The following is a 22,816-nucleotide window of genomic DNA, read 5'->3' on the forward strand; positions in this document are numbered from 1 at the left end:
CTCCTCGCTGCCCTGCTTTAAGCCGCTTTTCTCTCTTTGTTTCTTTCCCAGGTTTTTGTTTATTTATTTCGTCCGGTGTTAGCGTTGTCTCGGGAGAGCGGAGGATGAGGAGGGAGCGGCCGCGGGGGTGAAGGCGCTTGCTGGTGCTGTAGGAACACCTGGGGCTGTCTGCCCCGCCACGCAGCCCCTGCTGGGGGCAGCTCCGCGTTTTCCTCGCCCGGAGCCCGGGGCAAGGCGGAATCCGAAGCCTCCTCCCCGGCAGGAAGAGCTCCGGCGTGGCAGAGCCGCTGGAAAAGGGAGCGGTGCCTTCCCCGAGCCGGGCAGGCTGAAGCAAACTGTGTATTTAAAGACTGGAGAATAATTAATTCCTATTTATTGCCGGCGTCCGGCGCTCCTGGGCAGAGGGGAGCGGTGAGGGGTCACCATGGCTTTCTCCCAGGTGCAGTGCTTGGACGACAGCCACGTCAACTGGAGGTCCAGCGAGTCCAAGCCCGAGTTCTTCTACAGCGAGGAGCAGCGCCTGGCCCTGGAGGCGCTGGCCTCCCGCGGCCCCGACGCCTTCTATGAGGTCCTGAAGAGGGAGAACATCAGGGATTTCCTGTCCGAGCTGGAGCTGAAGAAGATCCTGGACACGCTGGAGACCTACGACCCCGGCTCCGAGTACATCCCGCGGCACGGCAGCGGCGGCGGGGACAGCGAGGGCGACAGGAACAGCCGAGGGGACGAGCAGGACGTGGCGCCGTCCCTGGAGTACTGGCCGCAGCGCTCGGACCGCTCCATCCCGCAGCTGGACCTGGGCTGGCCCGACACCATCGCCTACCGCGGCGTCACCAGGGCCACCGTGTACATGCAGCCGCCCATCGAGGGCCAGGCGCACATCAAGGAGGTGGTGAGGAAGATGATCCACCAGGCTCAGAAGGTGAGCGAGGTGCGCCGGGGACGGGGCAGGGCTGGCCCCGGGGTGCTCTGATCGATCCCTGTCCTGAGGGGGCTCTGCCCGAGCCCAGGCAGCGGGGCCGAGCGAGCAGGTTTGCCTTTGTAACCGATATAATCATGATCTATCCTACAATTTGCAGCATGATCTATAGCTTCAGACCCCTATATCACAAAATTTTTCACCTACCTACTCTTCTTCCTAATAGCAATACTCATCCCGATCATCACCAACATCTTACTTGTCCTATTCTTTGGTGAGAAGGAGTCGGAATCAAATCCTTCCTGTAATATTTGGGGATTGGGTTTTGCTGAGGGTGCTGCTAGCCAGGTTCAGCACAGCCCTTCCCAATATCCTCACAGCAGCTCTGCTCATCCCAGGGTCCCTGCAGGGCTGCTGGGGAGAAAAATGGGTTGAGCCCATGGTCCCAGGCACTCCACAATCATTATTCCCGGTGTGACAGCAGTGACAGCATGCAGGAACCTGGGATTGCGTCCTGGTTTCAGGCCTTGGGCCCACCAGCTGTCCAGTATTGACCCTGAGATCATCTGGCTGTCCTCAGTCCCTGTGTCCACCACCTGTCCAGTCCATGACCCTGGGGTAAAGTAGCCAAAGCTCCTGGCCTGGCTCTGCCCCACACAAGGGCCAAGTTTGACCTGAGGTGGTTGTGGGGCTCCAGGCTGGCTCATCCTGGCGCTCAGAGGACAAGGATGAGCTGGTGAGGGCAGGGACAAGGCTGGGCAGATGCTGAAGGGATTTGGGTTCAGACTTGTCCTCCCTGTGGCGCCAAGGCGAGGAGCAGGGAGTGGGGATGCGTGAGCCATCCATCAGCCAGGGAAGGAGGAGATGCTGGCCTGGGCTGAAGGTCAGGGGTGGGAAGGTGCTGCTGGTGTTTCCCAGTGACCCAGTCCAGGAGGGTACCTGCTGGTTCCTTGGTGCTTTGAAGCTCCTTGAGTTCTGTGCGTCCAGTATCATCAAGAAAGGAGCTTCCCAACATCCCCAGCAGGGAAACAGGGAGAGCCTGGCAGGGTCTCTGTGGAGCAGAGGGGACAGGCTGGGATGCACCAGGTCCTCCAGATAGTGCTGGGGTTTGCAGGTCCTGCCAGGAGAGAGGGAAACTTGTGACATGCAGCCAGCAGAGCCTCTTGAGACCGGCTCAGGCAGGAAAATGAATCTCTCAAAACATCCAAGGACCTCAGGAATGGCTGTTGGGGGTGTCAGGGCTGCCCTGCTGCGGGCAGGAACCATCTCTGGCCACTGTCACCCCACACAGCTCGAGGTGATTTGTCCTCACCTGTGGCATTTTCCCTGCCAAAGCACTTTGCAGAGAGGGCAAAGGGAAGGGACAGCTCCCATGCCGTGGGATGGAGGCTGGGAGCACAATCCCACAACAAACAATGTCTCATCCTCGGGTCTTTCCGACTGGGGCTGGCAGCTCCCACCTGCCTCTGCCTGCTCACCGCTTCCCAGCTGCCCTCCTGAGTCATCCCACACCCCGCTCCTGCTCCCAGAGCTGAGTCAGGCCCATCCCCACTCCCCTGGAGCCTCTCCAGGACCCGGGGACGTGGCCAGGGCTGATGCTGCTGCGCTCATCACGGCACTGATGGCCCTGAGCAGGGCTGGGCTCTGCCTCCCGCTCCAGACGGGCTCTGATTGTGGGATGAGACATGGTGACAGCGCTGGTGACAGCACTGGTGACATGCAGGAGCCTGCCTGGAGCTTAGGGTGCCTCAGGAATCAGAGATGGGTGAGTGTTTCATGCTGCAGGGTCTGGGGGTGCAGGAGTCACAGGAGTGGGGTTCTTCCATGGTCTCCCATCCCGTATTTGAGCACAGAGCTCCTTGCAGCTGAACCTGCTGTCACACAGTGCAGCCCAGGTGACAACCTGTGGGTGCTCCTGAGGGTGGGGGACACTGGCCCAGACCACCCTGCAGGTTTCTGCCAGGGCTCAAGGTCTCCACAGCAGCTCAGAGGTGAAAGGGTTTGGCTGAGGGACAAAGGGACCGTCCTGCTGCCACCATCAGGTGTCACACTCACTGTCCCTGTGCTCTGTCCTCCCTGGGACAGAGATCCCTGCCCAATGCTCTCCACCACGTGCACAGGAGCACAGGCTGGGCAGAGGTTCAGGCTCCCTGCCAGAGGATGACCCTTGTTCCAGACGCTCTCTCTGCCCCGGTGCCGTCCCAAACCCCGCTGTGTCACTTCTGTCCCATGGCCAGGAGAGCAAAGTCCTCTGGGGCCGGCCCAGCAGAGTTCAGAGCCCCTGGGAGCAGTGCTGGGGCTGGGAGCTCACACAGGCTCTCAGGGTGAGGAGTCCCAGGGATGTGAGGCTGCTCTGAGGGGCAGAGGAGCCCTGGTGCCTCCCCCAAACGCTGCCTCAAACCCAGAGAGGGAGATGCAAACGATCCCTTCCTCTTGCTGGGAGTGAATGGGAGAAAGGAGAGGCAGGATCCTGTGGCCAGGTCCCTGAAAATCCTGAAAATGCCATCTTTGTGGGCAGCAAGCAGAGCTGGGGAGGGATTCACCCCAGACACCTTCACCAGGCTGAGCTGTGGCACAGCTGTCTCCTCCTTGCTGTGGATCCCTCGGGCTGCAGAGCTCTCAGGGTGGAATCAGGAACAATTCCTTCATGGAAAGGGTGGCCAGGCTTGGGAAGGGGCTGCCCAGAGAGGTTTGGAGTCCCCATCCTGGAGGTGTCCCAGGAATTTGTGGATGTGGCACTCAGTGCTCTGGGCTGGTGACAAGCAGTGATGGGTCCAAGGCTGGAGCTGACAATCCTGAATGTCTTTTCCAACCTTAATGATTCTATGGTGGAAAGAAGGAAGATCCTCCTCCTCCTCTCCTCTTGGCTGTCTCAGACCAGAAACCAGAGCATGCAAACATTGACCTTGGCCCAGAGCCAGGGGAGACAGCAGTGACTCTGACCTCCTGTCTTCACTTGAGGTTCCAGGTTGGGATTGTGGTGATGTAATTACCCTGAGCAACTTCCAGAGAAGGTTGGGAGGCCCTATTAATTACTGTTTACAAAACCTTCTGCTGTTCCTGGATGAAAGGGTCGGCAGGGGAGAGCAATTATTAATGTTACTTGTCCCACCTCTCCTGCATCCCAACACTCTTCCTCTAATTGTGCCTTGGTGCCTGCCTAATTTATTGAATGCCCACGTGATGCACCCCAAAAGTCATTATCTGATGATTCATAGTGAGACAATAAAGAGCTGCAACTTCCTCTATAAAACATGATCCTGCAGTTTGGGTGCTCATCAAAGCTGTTCCAAAAAATCCCCGCAGCATTTGCCCAGTGTCCAGGGGGACACAATGCTCCCTGCTCCTCGGGGATGTGGGACCCAGCTCCTCAGGGATTTGAGACACAGATCCTCAGGGATGTGGGACCCAGCTCCTCAGGGATTTAGGACCCAGATCCTCGGGGGTTTGTCACCCAGCTCCTCAGGGATTTGAGACACAGATCCTCAGGGATTTGAGACACAGATCCTCAGGGATTTGGGACCCAGCTCCTCGGGGATGTGGGACCCAGCTCCTCGGGGATGTGGGACCCAGCTCCTCAGGGATGTGGGACCCAGCTCCTCAGGGATGTGGGACCCAGCTCCTCGGGATGTGGGACCCAGCTCCTCGGGGATTTGGGACCCAGCTCCTCGGGGATTTGGGACCCAGCTCCTCGGGGATTTGGGACCCAGCTCCTCAGGGATGTGGGACCCAGCACCTGCACACCTGCTGTACCCAATGGATTCTGGCAGCTCCTGAGACCCTGGCAAGAAAAGCTTCACCTGCATGGGCACTGGGAGCCTCCAGCTGCAGATTTGGGGCTGATTCCCTCTGCACCCTCCAGGAGAATGAAAAAGCTTCCTGGGATGACACAGCAGCAGAAAAGCTTCAGGAAAGGGAATGTCCAGCACCAAGCAGTGCCCTGGCAGAGGTGACAGGGACAGGGGACAGGCTGGCTCCTCACCGGCACATGGCACAGCTTGCTGCAGGCAATGCCATTCCCCAGGCTGGGGAGCAAAGAGCAGGCAGGATTGCACAGCTGCAGAGCACACAGGCTCCACTCTCTGCAGGTTACCCCTGAACCAGGCTCTGGCATCCCAGGGCTCAAGCCCAGCAGCAGAATTCACCCAGACAGGTACAGATCCCCCCATGAGGAGCTGCTGGTGCCATCCTTGCTCTCCCGCCCGCCCCGTGCCAGGGCAGTGTTGGCACACTGGAGTGACATCACTGTGACAAACCAGGGCCAAACCTGTTCTGCAGGCAGGACACAGCAGGGAGGGAGGCAGGAGCTGAGCAGTGACAGGAGGCACCAGCTGGGCAGCAGGAATTGGGTTAAAATGTGGGTTCAAACGTGGGCAGGTGGCCGGGAGCTGGGCACCCTCCCCTGCCCGAGCTGGGCACCCTGGGCACTGCCTGCAGTGTGAGAGCAGGGCTGGGCACGGGGCACAGTGCCCTGCCCACAGCTCTGCACAACTCCCTCACACCTTTGAGCAGCCAGCCAAGGCCTCAGCACTGCTGGGACCACAGTGGGAAATGTTCTTTACCCTCAAAACGAAGCTCAGCGCTGCTCTCATGCCCATTTCACAAGTGCTCAGCTTTTCACAAGTGCAGGGTGAATTCTGCTGCTGGGATCTGTCCTTGCCTGGGGGAATTTTTGGGGAAAACACAGAGGAGAAGTGGCATCGGCATGGAGAATCAGGGTCAGAAGCAAATCATCTGCCACCAAACCCAACCCACACTGTCCCACCAAGGTGTCCCTTGCCCAGGGCTCATGGAACACAGCTCAGATCCTCCCCAGTTTCTTGCTGAACACGGCAAATGCAATCCCAGAGCTCCCAGAGTAGCTTTGGACCCGTCCCACTTTGCATCCATGCAAATCCAGCAGTTGGTTCCTGCCTCAGTTTCCCCACCAGGACAACAAGGATGAGCAAAGCACACGAGTGGGTGCACAGGGCAGTGAGGGTTCAGCCTTTCACAAAGCCTGCTCTGGGCTGAGGAAAAATGGGGAAAATGAGTTAAAATCGAGTGGCAAAGCCATAAAATGCCCCCTCACCTGGCTCCATGGCACCTCCCAAAGCGCTGCTGTGTGGTCGGGGCTGGGGACAGCAGGATGGCAGCAGGGACAGCAGGGCTGGGGCTCCCCACACAGCCCTGCTCTTCCCCCCATGGCCTGCAGAAAAGCAAGGGAAGAGCCAGCAGTGTCACAACAATCCTCTGCTTAATTAAAGCTCTCCACGTCCTGTGGCACAGAGCTAATTAAAAGGCAGCTCAGGGTGCTTTGAGAGCTCTGGGCTGGAGGTGTCTGAGTGTGCAAGCACCCAGCACCATCCCAGCCCCTTCCTGAGGGAGGGAGGAGCAGCCCGGGGTGTCCCTGGTGTCCCCCTGGCTCGGCCATGGCCAGCAGGGAAGGACAAATGGCCAAGGGCACCCACCTGCCCCAGCCCAGGCACCTTCCAGGAACAGCCACGGGCATGGGAGGAATTCCAGCCACGGGACAATGACAAACCAGCTCCCTGACGCCTTTCCCCTGGGATGGGGGGAGGCAGAAATCCCTGTGGAGCTGCCCTGGGATTGCCTCCAGCCCTTCTGCCTGCCCCATGAGCTGCTGCTCACTGCCACAGGGGATGGCATTGCCAGGAAACCAACAGCCATGGGCACAGGCAGACATCCCAGTGACATCCCCAGCACAGGCAGACATCCCAGTGACATTCCCAGTGACATCCCCAGCACAGGCAGACATCCCAGTGACATCCCAGTGACATTCCCAGTGACATTCCCAGCACAGGCAGACATCCCAGTGACATTCCCAGTGACATTCCCAGCACAGGCAGACATCCCAGTGACATTCCAGACCCATTTTCCTGCCAGCCCCAGCTGTGGCTGGCACAGCAGCAAACACCCTGGCTCCAAAGGCAGCTCCAGCCTGTGGGTGTCAGTGGCACTGCCATGTGACAAGCACAGCTGGCACTGCTCAGGGTGCTGGCACTGCTGTCCTGGCTCTGCTCCTTGCACACAGCCTGGCAGGAAGGAGGGATGCTGTGCAGGAGGAGCAGCACCCCAGGCTGGGCAGTGGGAGCAGGACAGATGGACACAAACACTCAGTGGCTGGGCTCGATGGTCCTGCAGGTCTTTATCAACTTTAACATTTCTGTGCATCAAAGGTCTCCCCCTGTGATGCTCCCTGCAATGCTGACAGCAGAGGGACACCAAACTGGACTCTGCATTTCGTGAACCCTGTTGAAGGCAGGAAAGTTAGATTCACCCTCAGGAACTGGTCTTTCATCAGTAGATTATGCTCTGGATCACCACTGAAATGGTCAGGGCTGGAAAAAAACACACAAAGAGCATCAGGTCCAGCAATTAACTCAGCACTGCCAGGGCCACCACCAAACCATGTCCCTAGGTGCCACATTGACCTCTCTTGGAGATCAGACTTTGAACAGTGACAGCAGAGGAATGGGAGGGGTTACATCCTCACACTGGGGGCAGTCCTGGGCTCCCCCAGCCCAAATCCCTGCTCAAATTCCAAATTCCAGCCTCCTACAGGGAGCACTTGGCTTTGCCTCTCACAAAACAAGCTCTGGCTGTACCTTGGGTTGTCCCTGGCCACCCTGCCTCACGTCTGCTGTCCCTCTGCAGGTCATTGCTGTGGTCATGGACATGTTCACTGACGTGGACATCTTCAAGGACCTCCTGGACGCTGGCTTCAAGAGGAAGGTGGGAGTGTACATCATCCTGGATGAGACCAATGTGAAGCACTTCCTCCAGATGTGTGAGCGGGCCCACATGCACGCTGGACACCTGAAGGTAGGGATCACCTGGAGCTGGGGAACCTCCTCCAAACCCAGGAAATAATCAGATTTTCCAGCTCTGCACCCTCCTGTCTTGGTGAATCACAACCCCCAGTTATGGAGAGTTTAGTCCATTTTTCCTGTAGCCAAAGCTGGAGGTGATGCCCAAATTGAGGAGCAGCATGGAGGGCTGGGTGAGAGGATGGGATGTGGATTTACACCCAGCAAAGCTGGAGCAGAAAGCCCAGGGGGCTGCTGGTACCAACCAGGGCTGGGGCTGGGACAGAGGAGAGGGTGCAGCCCTGCAGGGTGGGCACAGCAAAGCCCAGGGCAAACCTGTGAGCTCAGCCCCTCCTGAGGGACAGGGAGCAGCAGATGCTGTGCCAGGCCTGGCTCTGTGCTGTCCCCAGCTCCTGTCCCGGGGGCAGGACCAGCAGCAGCCACCACAGGTCAGAGGCTGGAATTAAAAACTCGATTTTCCCCTTTTCCAGAGCCTCCACCCCAGCAGGGGCTGGGAGCAGAGCAGGGAGGCCCCCACGCTGCCCCAGGCCCTGGCAGCTGCCAAGGGTGCCCTCAGTGCCCTCACTGTGCTGGGCAGTGCCCACTGGAGGGACTGATCTGCCAAGGGTGCCCTCAATGCTGTCACTGTGCTGGGCAGTGCCACAGGGGGTGCCAGCACCAGGAAATCAAAGCCATGGGCACAGGCAAACAAACCAGTGACATCCCCAGCATGGGCAGACATGCCAGTGACATCCCAGTGACATCCCCAGCACAGGCAGACATCCCAGTGACATCCCAGTGACATCCCAGTGACATTCCCAGTGACATCCCCAGCACAGACAGACATCCCAGTGACATCCCAGTGACATTCCCAGTGACATTCCAGACCCACTTTCCTGCCAGCCCCAGCTGTGGCTGGCACAGCAGCAAACACCCTGGCTCCAAAGGCAGGATCCATGGATGCACATGGAATCACTCCTGTGCAGAATCCCATGGCAAAGCAGGAAGGGCAAAGCACCAGGGGGGATGGCTGCCAGTGCAGGGGTCGGTTGGATGGGGCTTGGAGGAACCTGCTCTAGTTTAAGGTGTCAGAGGGTTGGAATGAGATTTACGGTCCCTTAAGTCTCATTCCAAGTGAGATTCTGGGATTCCCAAGTGATTCTGGGATTCCCCTTCCACCTCCCAGTGTGAGCAGGGGGTGCAGAGAAAATCCCCTGCCCCAGAGCAGAGGCAGAGGAAGGGGCAGAGGAGAGGACAGGGGTTATTCCAGCCCCAGCCCCAGCAGCAGCCAGAGCAGGGACCCTCACTCCAGCCACAGGACAGTCCCAGGCTGTGCCCCCATCACCAGCAAGGGATGCAAACCCTCCAGAGCAGCCCCACAGCCCCACTGGGGGCTCGCAGACCCCACTCCTGGCCCAGCCTGGCCTGTTCCTTGGCACAGCAGCGGTGTTGCTGCTCCTGACGTCAGCGTGCCCGCTGCCAAATGCCCTCCAGGAGCGCCCGTGCCCGGGCAAGCTCCCCAGATTTGCTTAGGGTGGGTGAGGACCAACCCTGGCTGAGCAGGAACACGCAGGAGCCGCGACAGCCTCACACCTGGCTGGCACCAGGAGGGGAAAATGGGGCTCAGGGACCCCCAAAACCTCCCACCCTCCCCAGTGCCTGCTGCCAACAATTACAGCAAACACAGCCCAGCTTCTCCTGAGTCCAAACTCCCTCTGCAGCCTGGGATCCCACAGCTGCTGCTGCTCCAGGACCAGAAAAGCCAGCGCTGACGCACTCTGGTGTTTTCCTGCTTTAGCAGCCCCGGTGGTGGCAGGACTGGAAAAGCAGGAGAGCACCTGCAGAGCTGGGCAAATGTCTGGAAGTTGGGATTTGCCACATATTGCAGGCAGCTGGCTGGCACGGGGTGCAGGAGGAGGGGAGGGAAAGTAGGGCAGAGTCCGGGAGCTGCTTCTCAAGGCTGGGGATGTTAACGAACGTCCCCTCGTTATCTCGGTGGCAATTAGCAACCGGCTTGAGCAAGGGCTGGGTGATTCAGCCCTGCCTCGGCAGGGATTAGAGGAGCAGATTTCACTCAGCAGCAATGATAGGGGGAGGAAAAGGGATCAGCACCGGGAGAGTTGGTGCCTGGAAAACACCCAGAGCTGCTCCTGGGGTTTGGGCAAAGGGGCAGCTCCGGGTGGGAGATGGGCACAGGGTGAAGCCTTGGGTGTCCCTGCTCTCTCAGCAGCCCCAAGTGTAGGGAAAATAAGGGACAGAGGTGACAATTGCCATCCCAGCCCTCTCAGTGCAGCACCATGGCAGAAATTAAGATGCTCAGCACCGGTTTCGCACAAGCCACAGCAGGCAAAAAGCATTTTCTTAGCATTTTTGTTAAGAAAAACACAAAATTCACAAAGAATTTCCCCCCAAACCTTCTCTGTTCAGTGAGTGGAACTTCCCTGGAAATACAGACAGGAAAGCCATGGCCTGCACATCATCTGCACTGAGTTTTCCTGCCAGGGATGGGGAATCAGGGACTAAAGGTGCACCTGGGCTTGGGACTGTGCCTGGTCGTGGTCCCAGGGACAGAGGAGAGCCCAGGGAAGCAGATGAGAAAGGCTGGAGGAGGGGAGGACAAATATTTTCGATGCTTTTCTTTAAAAAACAAAACAAAACAGACAATGAAACAGCCATGGAGGGCATGACCCAGCGATGACACAGAGCCTTTTGCAACAGCCTTACCACCATCCCAGCAGGAACAGGAGGAATGCAGGCACTTTCTCAAGAAAATATTTTCTCCCCAGCCAAAGGGAGCCCCTTTGCCGTGGGAGATGCTATCTGCTCTGCTGAGGAATGTGCCAGGGCCCTCCATGGAGAGGCCAGAGACAGGAGCCAGCCTGGGGATAAAAAAAGAGCAAAAACATTTTCACAGAGCCAGGGCTGCCCCTGCATCACTGCATTCCCTGGGGAGGACGCCCAGCTCCACTCCAGGTTTCATTTCCCCAGGGTGAAAAGATGTTTCCCCGCTGCCTGATCTCCCACCAGCCCCTAAAACCAGGAGTAGATGCCCAAATTTAGGAGCACAGGAAAGGGGGAGCATGGGGAAGGACAAAACACCACGTGGGCTGTCCTGGGGTCCCCACCTTCCCCTGAAATCCCCTGCAGATCTGCTGCTGGCAGCAGGTGAGCAGCCTCCTCTCCCATGGTGGCATTTGCATAGATTGCAGCAGCAGCACACAGCCCTCGCCCACGGACAGCGAGTTCAAGAGATGGCAAACACAGCCTGGCAGCACATGGGCAAGGCAGGAAACTCCCCAGGCCCAGCCCATGGTGGCCTTGGGCGAGTTATTTCATCTCCCCATCGCTGTGGCCTCCTCTGAGCTGGGAATGAAGAAAATTCCCTCTCCTCAGAGGGGCTGTGGAGCATCCAGAGGGGCTGTGGATGGGTGGGTGGTGCTGTACTTGCAAGGGTGGGTTGTGATGGTGTTCCTGGGGTTCCTGGATGAGGAAAGAGACAAGGAGCTGACTCCATGTTTCAGAAGGCTTGACTTATTATTTTATGATATATATTACATTAAAACTATACTAAAAGAATAGAAGAAAGGATTTCCTCAGAAGGCTGGCTAAGAATAGAATAGGAAGGAATGATAAAGGTTTGTGGCTCAGCTCTCTGTCTGAGCCAGCTGACTGTGATTGGCCATTAATTACAAATATCCAACATGGGCCAATCCCAGATGCACCTGTTGCATTCCACAGCAGCAGATAATCAATGTTTGCATTTTGTTCCTGAGGCCTCTCAGCTTCTCAGGAGGAAAAATCCTAAGGAAAGGATTTTCCATAAAAGATGTCTGTGACAGTGGGTGGTGGTGCCCTTGCAGGGGTGGGTGAGGGTCTCACAGCAGCTTTTTTCCCCCTGCCCACCCCTGTGCCTCTGCCCTGCAGAACCTGCGCGTCCGCAGCACCGGCGGCACCGAGTTCTTCACCCGCTCGGCCACCAAGTTCAAGGGGGCTTTGGCCCAGAAGTTCATGTTCGTGGACGGGGATCGAGCCATGTGTGGCTCCTACAGGTACAGCAGAAACGTCTCCTCCAGCCCACCCCACTGTGGTGTTGGTCAAAGATCAGTGTGAATCCTCCTGGCCCAAGGCTCCAGGACCCCAAGCCAGATTTGCTCTCCTCATCCTAAACTGGGAGATTTTCCATTTGGAGTGGGCCCTAAGGGGTTCCCACTACTCCCTACACCACCAGGTCTAGGACACCCACCCTTCTTGGAGGTGGTGGGACACACCAAATGCTTCTGTGATGAGGAGCACAAGGAAGGACCAGAGCACCAAACTACAGCAGGTCCCAACTCTCACACCAAGCTCAGCTTTCCAGTCAATTTCCTACACAAAGTATTTTTCAGTTTGTTCAAAGGAAAACTTACTTAGGTAGAAACCGACCAGCCCTGGTCAGGTTTCAGGTCTAAAAGTTTTGTAAACATGGAGCTGGAACATTTCCTGTTTTCTGGCCATAACAAATAACACATCCACTTACACACATCCACTTACGGGTCCCTTCTCTTAACTCAAACTGAGAAAAAGCAGCCAACACTAAGGCACAAAACTGACCCACTGCAAATTCCTTTTATTTTTGCTTCAAGTCCCACAGCGCTCAGCACTCCAACCCTTCACTCTGATTTGGGGTGGGAGCTATTTTGTCAATCCCATCATTATGTTCACAGTGAGATCATGTCCCTGCTGGCACCACCAGTCCCTGGGGAAGGCCAGGCCTGGGGAGAGGTGTTATTTACCAGCTGATTGTCCCCGATGTGTTTCTGTTCCAGCTTCACCTGGTCTGCAGCGAGGACAGACCGGAACGTGATCACAGTCCTGTCGGGCCAGGTGGTGGAGGCCTTTGACAAGCAGTTCCAGGAGCTCTACCTCATGTCCAAGGGGGTGAGCCTCAAGTCCATCTCCATGGGCGAGGAGCCGGAGCCCGAGCCGGTGACGCTGCCCTCCGTGGTGCCCGTGACCCCCGCCAACGCCGTGGTGAAGAAGCTGATCAACCCCAAATACGCCCTGGTGAAGGCCAAGAGCGCCGACCAGATCAGCAAAACCTCCTCTGAGAACCAGGACAAGAACCAGAAGAGTGACAACAACAAAGGCAAAGCCCCTCCCGAGGGCCAGGGCGGCGAGCGGCACGGGGACGTGGCTGAGCTCGCCCCGCTCATCCACCCCGGCCTCCTGAACCTGGAGAAAGCCAACATGTTTGACTACCTGCCCACCTGGGTGGAGCCTGACCCCGAGCCTGGCAGCGAGGTCTTGGGCTACATCAACATCATCGACCCCAAGGTGAAGAACGTGAAGCTGTCGCAGATGAACCGCATCAAGGTCTGCGACGTGTCCCAGGCCAGCGCCCAGCACCGGCAGATGCTGAAGAGCAGGGAGATGGAGGCCAGGAAGAATTCGGAGCAGGAGCTGCCTCTGCTGTCCCCCAGCCACAGACAGATCCCACAGCCCCCCGTGGAAGCTCCTGCAGCCCCCACGACCACCCCTATCGAGGGTGTCAGCTGGACAACGAGGCAAGTGGGGACGTTTGCTGCTTCACCTCTGGGCCACCATTTGAAGCCGCAGGAGGAGGCACTGGAGGATGTGAAGCCTCCAGTTCCAAAGCCAAGGACCGTCCCTGTCGGTGTCATCATGACCAAAGTCACCACAGGCTGTGACAGCAGCAGTGCCCTGCAGGGTGACACGCAGCCAGCCCTGGCCGAGCACACGCCTGTGAAGCCGGAGAGGGAGGACAAACCCAGCCGGGCTGCCAGGGAGAGCGGCCGTGCCCAGCCAGAGCGGCCAGCAGCAGCTCCACAGGAGGGCAAAGGGCCTCCCTGTGCCCACAACGGGCTGGGAGAGGAGGAGGAGGAGGAGGAAGAGGAGTTCATCACCCTCAGTGACCAGGAGAGCTACTCCAGCAGCTCTGCTGACCACAGCTACCGGCGCTCCAACGCCTCCTCCATCTCGGACGAGTACTTCGAGGTCAGGGACCGCTACGGGCCCCTGCGCAGAACCAACTCGGACGTCACCCACAACGGGGACATCCTGCCCATGCAGAGGAAGCTCAGCGACCCCCACATCAGCCGGGGCACCTTCATCAGCCCCCTGGGCAGCCTCCCCTCCCTGAAGCACCTGGACATGAGCAAGAGGAGGAGCACGGCCGTGGAGATCAGGCCCATGCTGCCCCGCGCCCTCCTGGATGGAAACAGCTCCTACCCCAGCAGTGCTGCCCAGGTAGGACTTCCTGCCATAACCCTTTGTTTCTCCACCCTACAAAGGTTTGCAGACCTGGAGGTGACCCAGTCAGCTCAAGGCAGGTGTGATGTCATCCTGAGTCTTGGTGTCATCCCAGCCTTTGGTGCTGTCCTAGATGCTGAGATCAGATTCCCATAAAGGAGAATAACACCCTGCACGTGGCCACGGTCACCCGAGAGGTGACAAAGATGCGGTGGCTATGCCACAGCTGTTGGTGGCCAGCAGTGGGGATGGCTGTTAAAGGGAAGGGTTTTGTTAATTAAAGATTATCCCACAGCACAGGGCTGGGGCTGGAGCTCCAGGCACAGCTGGACAGATGTGCTGGGGCTCTGAGCTCCGTCCACAGCCCATCAGGCCCAGCTGGGGACAGACTGTGCATGCAGGCGTGTCCTTCTCAGGCTTGTTTTCCAGGCCTTGCCAGGGTGATTAGCATCAAAGGGAAAGCGCTCGGACACGTAATTAGCAGCAGAGAAACAGGGACAGCAACCTCTGAGGGCGAGTGCCACCGTCAGCAGCTTTGTGGCTGAGCCACCAGTGACGCCAGGCCCTGTCACCACGCAGGGCCAGCTCCCTGCTGCAATCCCCCGGGGAGCAGGCCAGAGCTGCCAGGAGGTCACAGCAGCATCCCCAGCACATCACTGTCCCACCCAGGGGTGGTGACACTGCCATCCCCCGATTTCCACCCCAGCTCTGCAACCTCCTGCACCTCTGCCAAGCATTCCAGCTTCTCACGGCTCCCCGCCCGCTGTTTTTGGGGCATTCAAACCCCCAGGGCCAAACCAGCAGCTGAAATCACTGAAACTGCCTGAGGTTACCCCAGCTGAGCATCTAATCTGTATTTACAGGGAATTAAATGTACCATCCCAGAGTCCACGGGCTTCTCCCTTCCCAGGCAGCGACAGGGAGCTCAGAGCTTTAATCCTCGCACATCAAATACCCCTGAGCCCTGCAGGGCAAGGAGCTGCGAGCTCTTTGATGCTCTGTGACCCAGGTCCCAGGTGCCACCTCGCTGGGGACGGCTGGGCACGCTGCTGTTCCTGCAGCAACTTGTTCTGGCCCTTTGATGAGAGGCAGATAATTAGCACAGCAGCAGGGTTAGGAAAGCCAGCACGCAGTGGAGAGGTGCAGGGAAGAGTTTGTCCCATGTGTAAATTGAAGTAACCCTTGATTAACTGTTGAAAACTCAAATCTGACAGAAATCACTACCAATTCTCACAAATATTTTTTTTTTCCTGGGCCCACATTTCTTAGGTGCTGGCCCATTGCCCAGCATAGCCCAAAACACAGGTGGAGGCTCACTCAGGACAAACACCACATTTTCCATGTCATGGAAACCAAATTCTCTCTGGAAATCACCTTCCCTAAATACACAACCCCATTCACAGCTGGATGCACAGCAGCCTCGAGGAGGAGGAGGATGAGAATGGACACCTGGGTCCTGTCCTGCCCCTCTCCCACCTGCAGAGCCCCCAGGCCTGGGCAGAGCAGAATTTCCCCACAAGCTCCCATCAGTGACAGGGAAAATCCCCACCCCAGCAGCTCCACAGCCACCTGGGGCCCTTACCTGGGCACAGACCCTGCTGGCCATCCCTGGCAGATAATGAGAAACAGGGGCAGCATCTTCAGCTCTGGCCAGGGTGGAGCCTTGGTGTGGCTCAGGCTTTTAGCAGAGTGAACACTGGACAATGAGCTGTGGAGAGCTGAGCAGCACCAGCATCTACTCCACATCAGCCTCCTCCTTGCCAAACTGCATCCCAAATGCTGGAGCCACTGGCCATGGGGCCCAAATGCAGTGTGGAAGTTACCCAGCCCACAGTGGGGTTGGGGTTACCTCATAGCACCAAAAAAGCCCAGTGCAACCACAGCAGCACATCCTGCAGCCAGGAACCACCATGGCCCACCACCATCCCACCCTCCTGCCCCTTCTAGCCAATCTCCTCCCCAGAGAGTGCCCACAATGACACGGAAACCGAGTCCAGCCTCCTCTTCCTTCTCCCACAGCTCCACTCAAACCATCACACCTCAACGCTCTGGCCAAGCCATGTCCATCCACAACACAGCCAGCCCTCCTGAACAGGCAGCATCTGCAGGAATTGCTGATTTCACAGAGCTCAGGGTCTCTCCAAAGGCTTCCAGAGGGGTGCTCAGCACCCAGCAGGATTCAGGCTCTCCTGGGCAAGCACTGCCTCGTTCTGCTGCTGGGCAGGGTGCAGGTTCCTGGGCTGGGATACTCGGTTTAAGCCATGGTTTAAGCCATGCTTTAACTCCTTCCCAAGAGCCAGAGCATGTCAGGAGCCACCACCCAGCTCAGGCACATGATGAGCTCAGAGGGAGAAAAGCTAAATCACCCTTAATCCTTCTCACCTGGAGCTATCTCAGACCCTAGCACTGATTTTAAGCTCCTCATTAAATCAATCTGGGACTACCTAAGCTAAACTGCTTTAACTCAGCCCTCCTGGTCAAAGCAGGAGGTGTCACCTCAGGGCCAGGGAGGCCTTTGGGACACAGCAGCAGCACAGTGAGGGTCACTGCAGAGGCAGGGCAGGTTGGCACAGCCAGCTGCTCCTGCCATCTGCACCTTGGCTCACCAGCTCTCACCTCCCCTGGTACCTGTGCACAGGTGCAATCACACCTCCAGATCATGGCACGGGCACACCCAAAGGGGAGATAAACATCTCTGGTGGCCACAGCCATGTGTGACAGCCTTACCCAGTCCAGAATTGGGGTTAATGGTGCCAAACGTGTGTCTCAACCCAGCTGAGAGAGCCGCCCCCTCAGAGGTGTTGCAGCTCACTGCTGCCTCCTCTCCCAGCCCTCCATCCATCCTTTCATCTGCTCCTGGCAGTCACCTGATGCCACAGCCTGGCTCTGGGTGACTGAGTGCTCTCAGGGCTGGCATGATTCACGTGGGTGTTCAGTGTTGAGATGCCTTGTCCTGCATTTCCAGCAGGAGGGACTTGGCTTGGAGCAGCCTCCAGACTGCCAGGGCTGCTTGGGGAGTGCCAGTGTTTGGTACCAGAGCCAGGAGGACTCAGTGTTTGGTACAAGAGCAGGGCTGCTGGGGAGTGTCAGTGTTTGGTACCAGACGAGCAGCCTGGGTTCATATTTGAGGCTGTTCCTGTAGGAGCATTGGGGGTAGGATGGTGGGGATGGATGGAGAGCAGAGATCTCTGCAGCCAGGTTGTGGATTTTGGGGTTTATTGCACAGGGCCTGGGTGCAGGGCCCTGCTGGGAGCTGCAGCCACAGCTCAGAGCAGGACTGAAAGAAGAGAGGGGGAGAGAGGATGAGAGGGTGAGAGAGTAAAAACATAAGAGAGTAAAAGCGTTAAGAGCACGAGGTTCCTGTTCCAATACAATAAATCTTCTGTGTTCAATATTCTCATTCTCACTAACCAATCTAGTACAAGATACAAATCCTACAGCATTTCCATACAGCCTGTAAGAATCATTACATTACCACACTGTGTTACATTTTAAACCCTAAATACTCCTCTTTGGACCCCTTCTGCTGAGCTAGCAGGGTCTGCTCTGACCCTTGGGCCTGTCTGCAAGCAGAGGGTGTTGAGATTACCTTCAGCCTGGCCACACCATTGTTTTCCAGTTGTTCAGTAACTGAGGGATCTCAAAGCTTGCTTTCATTTCAATCTCACTCCTAGTTTCCACATTCTCAAAATCTTTTGCCAGACAATCATATTGACAAGGCTTTCCTGTTTCATCTTCCCCAACGGTTCCGAGCTGCCACTGAATTTGGGAGGGGACAGAGGGATTTTCAGCTGGCACAGGTGAAGAGGTGTCCTTGCAGAGGGCAGCACCCTTCCAGCAGCCAGAGCTCACTGTGTTTTTGCTCTCTCCCCCACAGGGCGCCCACTTCTACCACTACCGGCCCCGGAGGGCGGCGGGCAGGGAGCTGGGCAAGGAGCTCTCCTGCTCCCCAACGACACAGGAGAAACCCCTCAGGGCCTCCAAGCACGCAGGGGAGGGGGCAGAACCCAAAAAGACCATTGCAGGCAGCCAGCCCTACTGGCAGAGCAAAGCCCTGAGCCCCAGCAAGGCCACGGCAGGCACGGGCAGAGCTCAGCGCCTCAGCTCCCTGCCCCAAGAGAGCCCGAGGGCACCCGAGGAGATGAGGACACCCCTGGGCATCCCGCTCTCCAAGCTCTCCCAGTCCAAGCACCTCAAGAACAGGGTTGCAGGGGCCCAGGGGGCGTGTGTGGACTCCAAGAAGGCGCCCCCCGAGCCCACGGGGCAGAAGGAGCAGTAGGGGCTGGTGAGGGTGGCCCTGCAGAGCTGCTGGAGCCCAGGCAGCGCCGCCTTCCTTGGGGCAGGGGTTTGGTTTGTTTGTCTTGTTTACATTTACCAGCACCACGTGGCCACCATGGACAGCACAAAGTCATCCCTGGCCAGGGCAGAGCTCCAGAGGTGGGGCTTGCAAGGGGTGCACGGCATCCCCCCTGGTAGGTGGCAGTAGTGTTGGGGACAATCTTGGATGGCACAGCCTTTAAAGAGGTCTCTTCCAGGCTGGGGTGATCTCCAGCCTTGCTGAAAACTGGAAAGCATCACTGGTACCTGTTCAAAGCAGGAAAGCATCACTGGTACCTGTTAAAAGCAGGAAAGCATCACTGGCGAAAGCCAGCCAGCTCCTCATCCCAGAATGCTGCTGGAAAAGGAGGGATCGTCCATGTTCGTGTTTTCTTCTGGTTATTTAAGAGACTCTTCTGTTACCATTTTGCACAGCAGGTCCCACTGCAGTCTGCCCTCCCTGTGGAGGGTGACCCGTGCCCTGGGACAAAGACTCTTCAAGGGACTCACCTCTTTTAAACTTGTACTGTAAAAAAGCAACCTGTTCATTAAAGCTCCCTGCTCCCAGGGCAGGAGAGCCTTGCCTAAGACTATTAAAATGCAAGATCAGGTGGCCTTGGACTCAATAAACTGCAGCTCAAGGTGCCTTGGCACAAATGTCCAGCCAAATATTTTCTACCCCTCCGAAGCATTTCCCCAGCACCCCCATGTGCTCCCATCCCCAAACCTCCAGCAACCAGTAAAAGAAAAATAAGAATATATTTTAAAAAAAGAAAAATAAGAATAGAAGCCCCTCTCCACTGCATTTTTCCCAGGAAATGGGAGCCAGGCTCTGAGCCTGAGCCCTGACAAGGAATATGTGCCATGAACAAGCCCTCACAAGTGAGCCCCCGAGCCCTTGGCAGCTGCCCCGTGCTCCTCCTCAGTGCTGCCAGCCTTGGGCTCTGCCCTGGCTCCCCACTGCCTCCCTGCTCCTGGGGGGCACGGGCTGAGCCCTCCCTGCAGCTCCCCCAGCACCTCCAGCAGGAGGAATTTGGAGCCAGAGGCATCACGTTTTGGAGGGAGGGATGGGAGGCACCCACCTCGCTCCCACCCATGCAGCAGCCTGGGGAGACGGGCAGGGAAGGGCACTGGCACCCCCAAAGTGCAGCTGCTGGGGCTTGGCAGAGCAGAGGAGGCTCCAGAGGCCTCACAGAGGGAAGAGACAAAACCCAGGAGCATCCTTGGTGCATTCCACACAGCTGGTGCTGCTGTCTCACCCTGGATCCCGTCCATCCCTGCAGTGCAGCCCCTCTGCTCTGTGCCCTCAGAGCAGCACGATGAGCTGTGTGGGAGTGTTGGGGGTAGGACGGTCAGGATGGATGGAGAGCAGAGAACTCTGCAGCCAGGTCAGGAATTTGGGGTTTATTGCACAGGGCCTGGGTGCAGGGCCCTGCTGGGAGCTGCAGCCACAGCTCAGAGCAGGCCCCAGAGAAGAGAGGGGCAGAGAGGGTGAGAGGGTGAGAGAGTAAAAGCATTAAGAGAGTGAGGTTCCAGTTCAAATACAATAAATCTTCTTCTATGTTGAATATTCTAATTCTCACTAACCAATCTAGTACAAGATACACATCCTATAGCATTTCCATACAGCCTATAAGAATCATTACATTACCATGCTGTGTTACATTTTAAACCCTACAAACTCCTCTTTGGGCCCCTCCTGCCAAGCTGCAGGGTCTGCTCTGACCCTTGGAGCTGTCTGCAAGCAGAGGGTGTTGTTCCATCAACAGGGGATCACCTTCAGCCGGCCACACCATTGTTTTCTATTTGTTCAGTAACTGAGGTATCTCAAAGCTTGCTTTCATTTCAATCTTGCTTATAGTTTCTATATCCTCAAAATCTTTTGCCAGACAATCCTTTTCAATCCAGACAGGCTTTCCTGTTTCATCTTCCCCAACAAGGTGCTCCTGGGCAATCTCCCTCCCACAGGACCCTCCCCACCAGTGCTGCTGTCCTTAGACCAAAAATCCCTCAGACATCATGCACTGGCATCACCAGCCAGTCCAGCTTGAGCAAATTCCAATTTCCAAGCCTTCCTCCTCTTCCTCCACTGTCCCCTTGTGCCTGGGAGAAGCTCTCCCCTCTCCATGGCCACCCCACAGTCCTGTCCTCATCGCCCTGACCTGAAGCTTTTGGGGAGCTCACAAATGGCCATCACTCCCTTACTCCCCTCAATCCATCCCCGTGTCTCACAGGCAGGCAGCACTGGCAGCTCCTCCTGCTCTTGCACAAGCAGCCAGGCCTGGCTCCCCTCCAGGGCTTGGTTTATCCAGGCCGGCTCCTCCCGGGCCCTGCCTGGGCGTTGGGCACCCACAAAGGCTCTGCAGAGGCTCAGAGCCAGGGCTGGGAGCAGAGATCTGTGCCTGGGGCTGCAGACCTGCTCCCGTGCCAAAGGTGTTCCCCAGCAAGGCCCAGCAGCCATGGAGTGAGGGCAGAGAAAGCCCTGGGGGCAGCAGGAGGGGGATGGCAGAGGCTGGGATGCAGCACAGGGGCTCTGCAGGGGTTAAATCCCTGTTAAATCCCTGTGGGCTCTGCAGGGGTTAAATCCCTGTTAAATCCCTGTGGGGAATGGCAGAGAGGATGGGATGGGCCCAGTCTGTGCCATGTGTGATTTCAGAGCAAGGCAGAGCCATCACCAAGGTCTGTGCTCAGCAAAGGGGGTTAAACTGAGAGAGGGCAGGTTTGGATGGGATTTTGGAAAGGAATTCTTCCCTGGGAGGCCCTGGCACAAATTTTCTCCCAGCCCTGTCCAGCCTGGCCTTGGACACTGCCAGGGATCCAGGGGCAGTCACAGCTTCTCTGTGCCAGGGCCTCCTACCCTCACAGGGAAGGAGTTTTTTCCTTGTATCCAATCTAAATCTCCCCTGTTCTATTTAAAACCATTCCCCCTTGTCCTATCACTATCTGCCCATATAAAAGGTGGGTCTCCCTATTTTTTATAAACCATTTAAATACCAAAAAGGCATGTTCAGGTCCCCATGGAGCCTTTTCTGAACATCCTCAGGACAATCCTGAGCCCCAGGGGTGGCAGCGTCACAGGCAGCAGAGGCACAGGCAGCTCCCAGCCTTGTGGAAATGAGAAATAAAGCAGAGACCCAGAGCTGGGACACCTCCTTCCAAAGCTGTGGCACCATGGGAGGACAGGAGCTGGCACGGTGACAGTGGCACTGCCACCACCACATCTCCACCCAGAGCTGAGCTCAGCCATCCCCAGCTCCCAGCTGGGGCATCTTCACACAAACCTTGTTTGGGGACGGGAGTGAGGCCAGCAGGGGCAGGAAGAGGCAAGCAGAGCTGCTCACACCCTGGCCCCGAGCTCAGACGGGTTCCCACAGCCAGGAGAGCTGCTCTGATTTGACATCTCCCCACACACCCCCAGCAGCAGGGCTGTCCTGCCCCGTCATGTGGGAGCATCTCCGGGGATTAGGAAGGGGCTGGGCAGGTTGTTTCCCATGTCAGCCCTCCTTGCCCAGCTCTGCCCTGTGTGACTGTGTTCACAGGGGTCTGAGGATGGGGGAAGAGATGAGGATCTGACTCCATGTTTAGAAGGCTTGATTTATTATTTTGTGATATATATTATATTAAAACTATACTAAAAGAATAGAAGAAAGGATTTCATGACAAGGCTAGCTAAGAATAGAAAAAGAAGAATGATAACACAAGCTTCTATCTCGCACTCTCTGTCCAAGCCAGCTGTGATTGGCCATTAATCAGAAACAATCAACATGGGCCAATCCCAGATGCACCTGTTGCATTCCACAGCAGCAGATAACCATTGTTTGCATTTTGTTCCTGAGGCCTCTCAGCTGCTCAGGAGGAAAAATCCTAAGGAAAGGATTTTCCATAAAATGTGTCTGTGACAATGCCCTCCTCCTGCTCTGCTCCAGCACATTCCCCATGGAGCTGGATCAGCATCAGGCCACGGAGAGGGGCCCTGCAGGATCAAGCAGGGCAAGAGCAGAGGGCTAAGCTGCCCAGGAGGGCTCCACCAGCCCAAAACCCAGGAGGGGAGCACAGATCCAGCTTCAGCACAGCACAAAAGCCCTTCCCCAGCACCTGAGCCCACACAAGCTCAGTTAAATCAAATCAAACCAGCCACAAGAGCACTTACACCATGAGGATCCTAATTCAGGGCCTCTTCCATGGCATCTGGAGCAGGCTTTACACCACAGCCATGCCAGGCATTCCCAAGGAGGCACTGCCTGTCCTCAGCTGCACTTGGTGTGTCTGGGAGAGTCCCTGTCAGCACCAGGAAGGAATTCAGCCCTGCAATGACCTCCTGAAGAGGAACCAACCCATGGGCAGCCAACCCATGTGGCTCCTCAAATATTTTCCCACTGCAAATGCAACCCAACCACAGCTGGATACCCCTGAGCAGCCCTACAAGAGCACAGCTGAAGCCCTCACCCAGCACAAGTTTCAGTGACAAGGCAGAAAATCCCCAAACAAGGGCTCCCAGCCACCTCCTCCCAGCACAGCCTGAAGT

General features: G+C 57.0%; 1 protein-coding gene across 1 annotated transcript; it reads left to right on the forward strand.

Annotated features, from left to right (window-relative positions):
• Positions 1-424: 424 nt before the first annotated feature.
• FAM83G (family with sequence similarity 83 member G) lies at positions 425-18,253 on the forward strand. Its single transcript, XM_058035770.1, has 5 exons — positions 425-919; positions 7,574-7,741; positions 11,650-11,774; positions 12,531-13,971; positions 17,852-18,253. Exons 1-5 carry the CDS (start codon positions 425-427, stop codon positions 18,251-18,253), a joined length of 2,631 nt encoding a protein of 876 aa, XP_057891753.1.
• The last annotated feature ends 4,563 nt before the right edge of the window (positions 18,254-22,816 follow it).

Source organism: Melospiza georgiana, chromosome 16 (genome assembly GCF_028018845.1).
Source record: "Melospiza georgiana isolate bMelGeo1 chromosome 16, bMelGeo1.pri, whole genome shotgun sequence".
NCBI classification, from domain to species: Eukaryota; Metazoa; Chordata; class Aves; order Passeriformes; family Passerellidae; genus Melospiza; species Melospiza georgiana.

Bases quoted from the DNA above. Each gene is read 5' to 3' on its own strand.
- FAM83G (XM_058035770.1), top strand. From the start codon at position 425: ATGGCTTTCTCCCAGGTGCAGTGCTTGGACGACAGCCACGTCAACTGG. The intron at 7,742-11,649 runs GTAGGGATCACC...TCTGCCCTGCAG, and splicing joins TGCACGCTGGACACCTGAAG to AACCTGCGCGTCCGCAGCAC. The intron at 13,972-17,851 runs GTAGGACTTCCT...TCTCCCCCACAG, and splicing joins ACCCCAGCAGTGCTGCCCAG to GGCGCCCACTTCTACCACTA.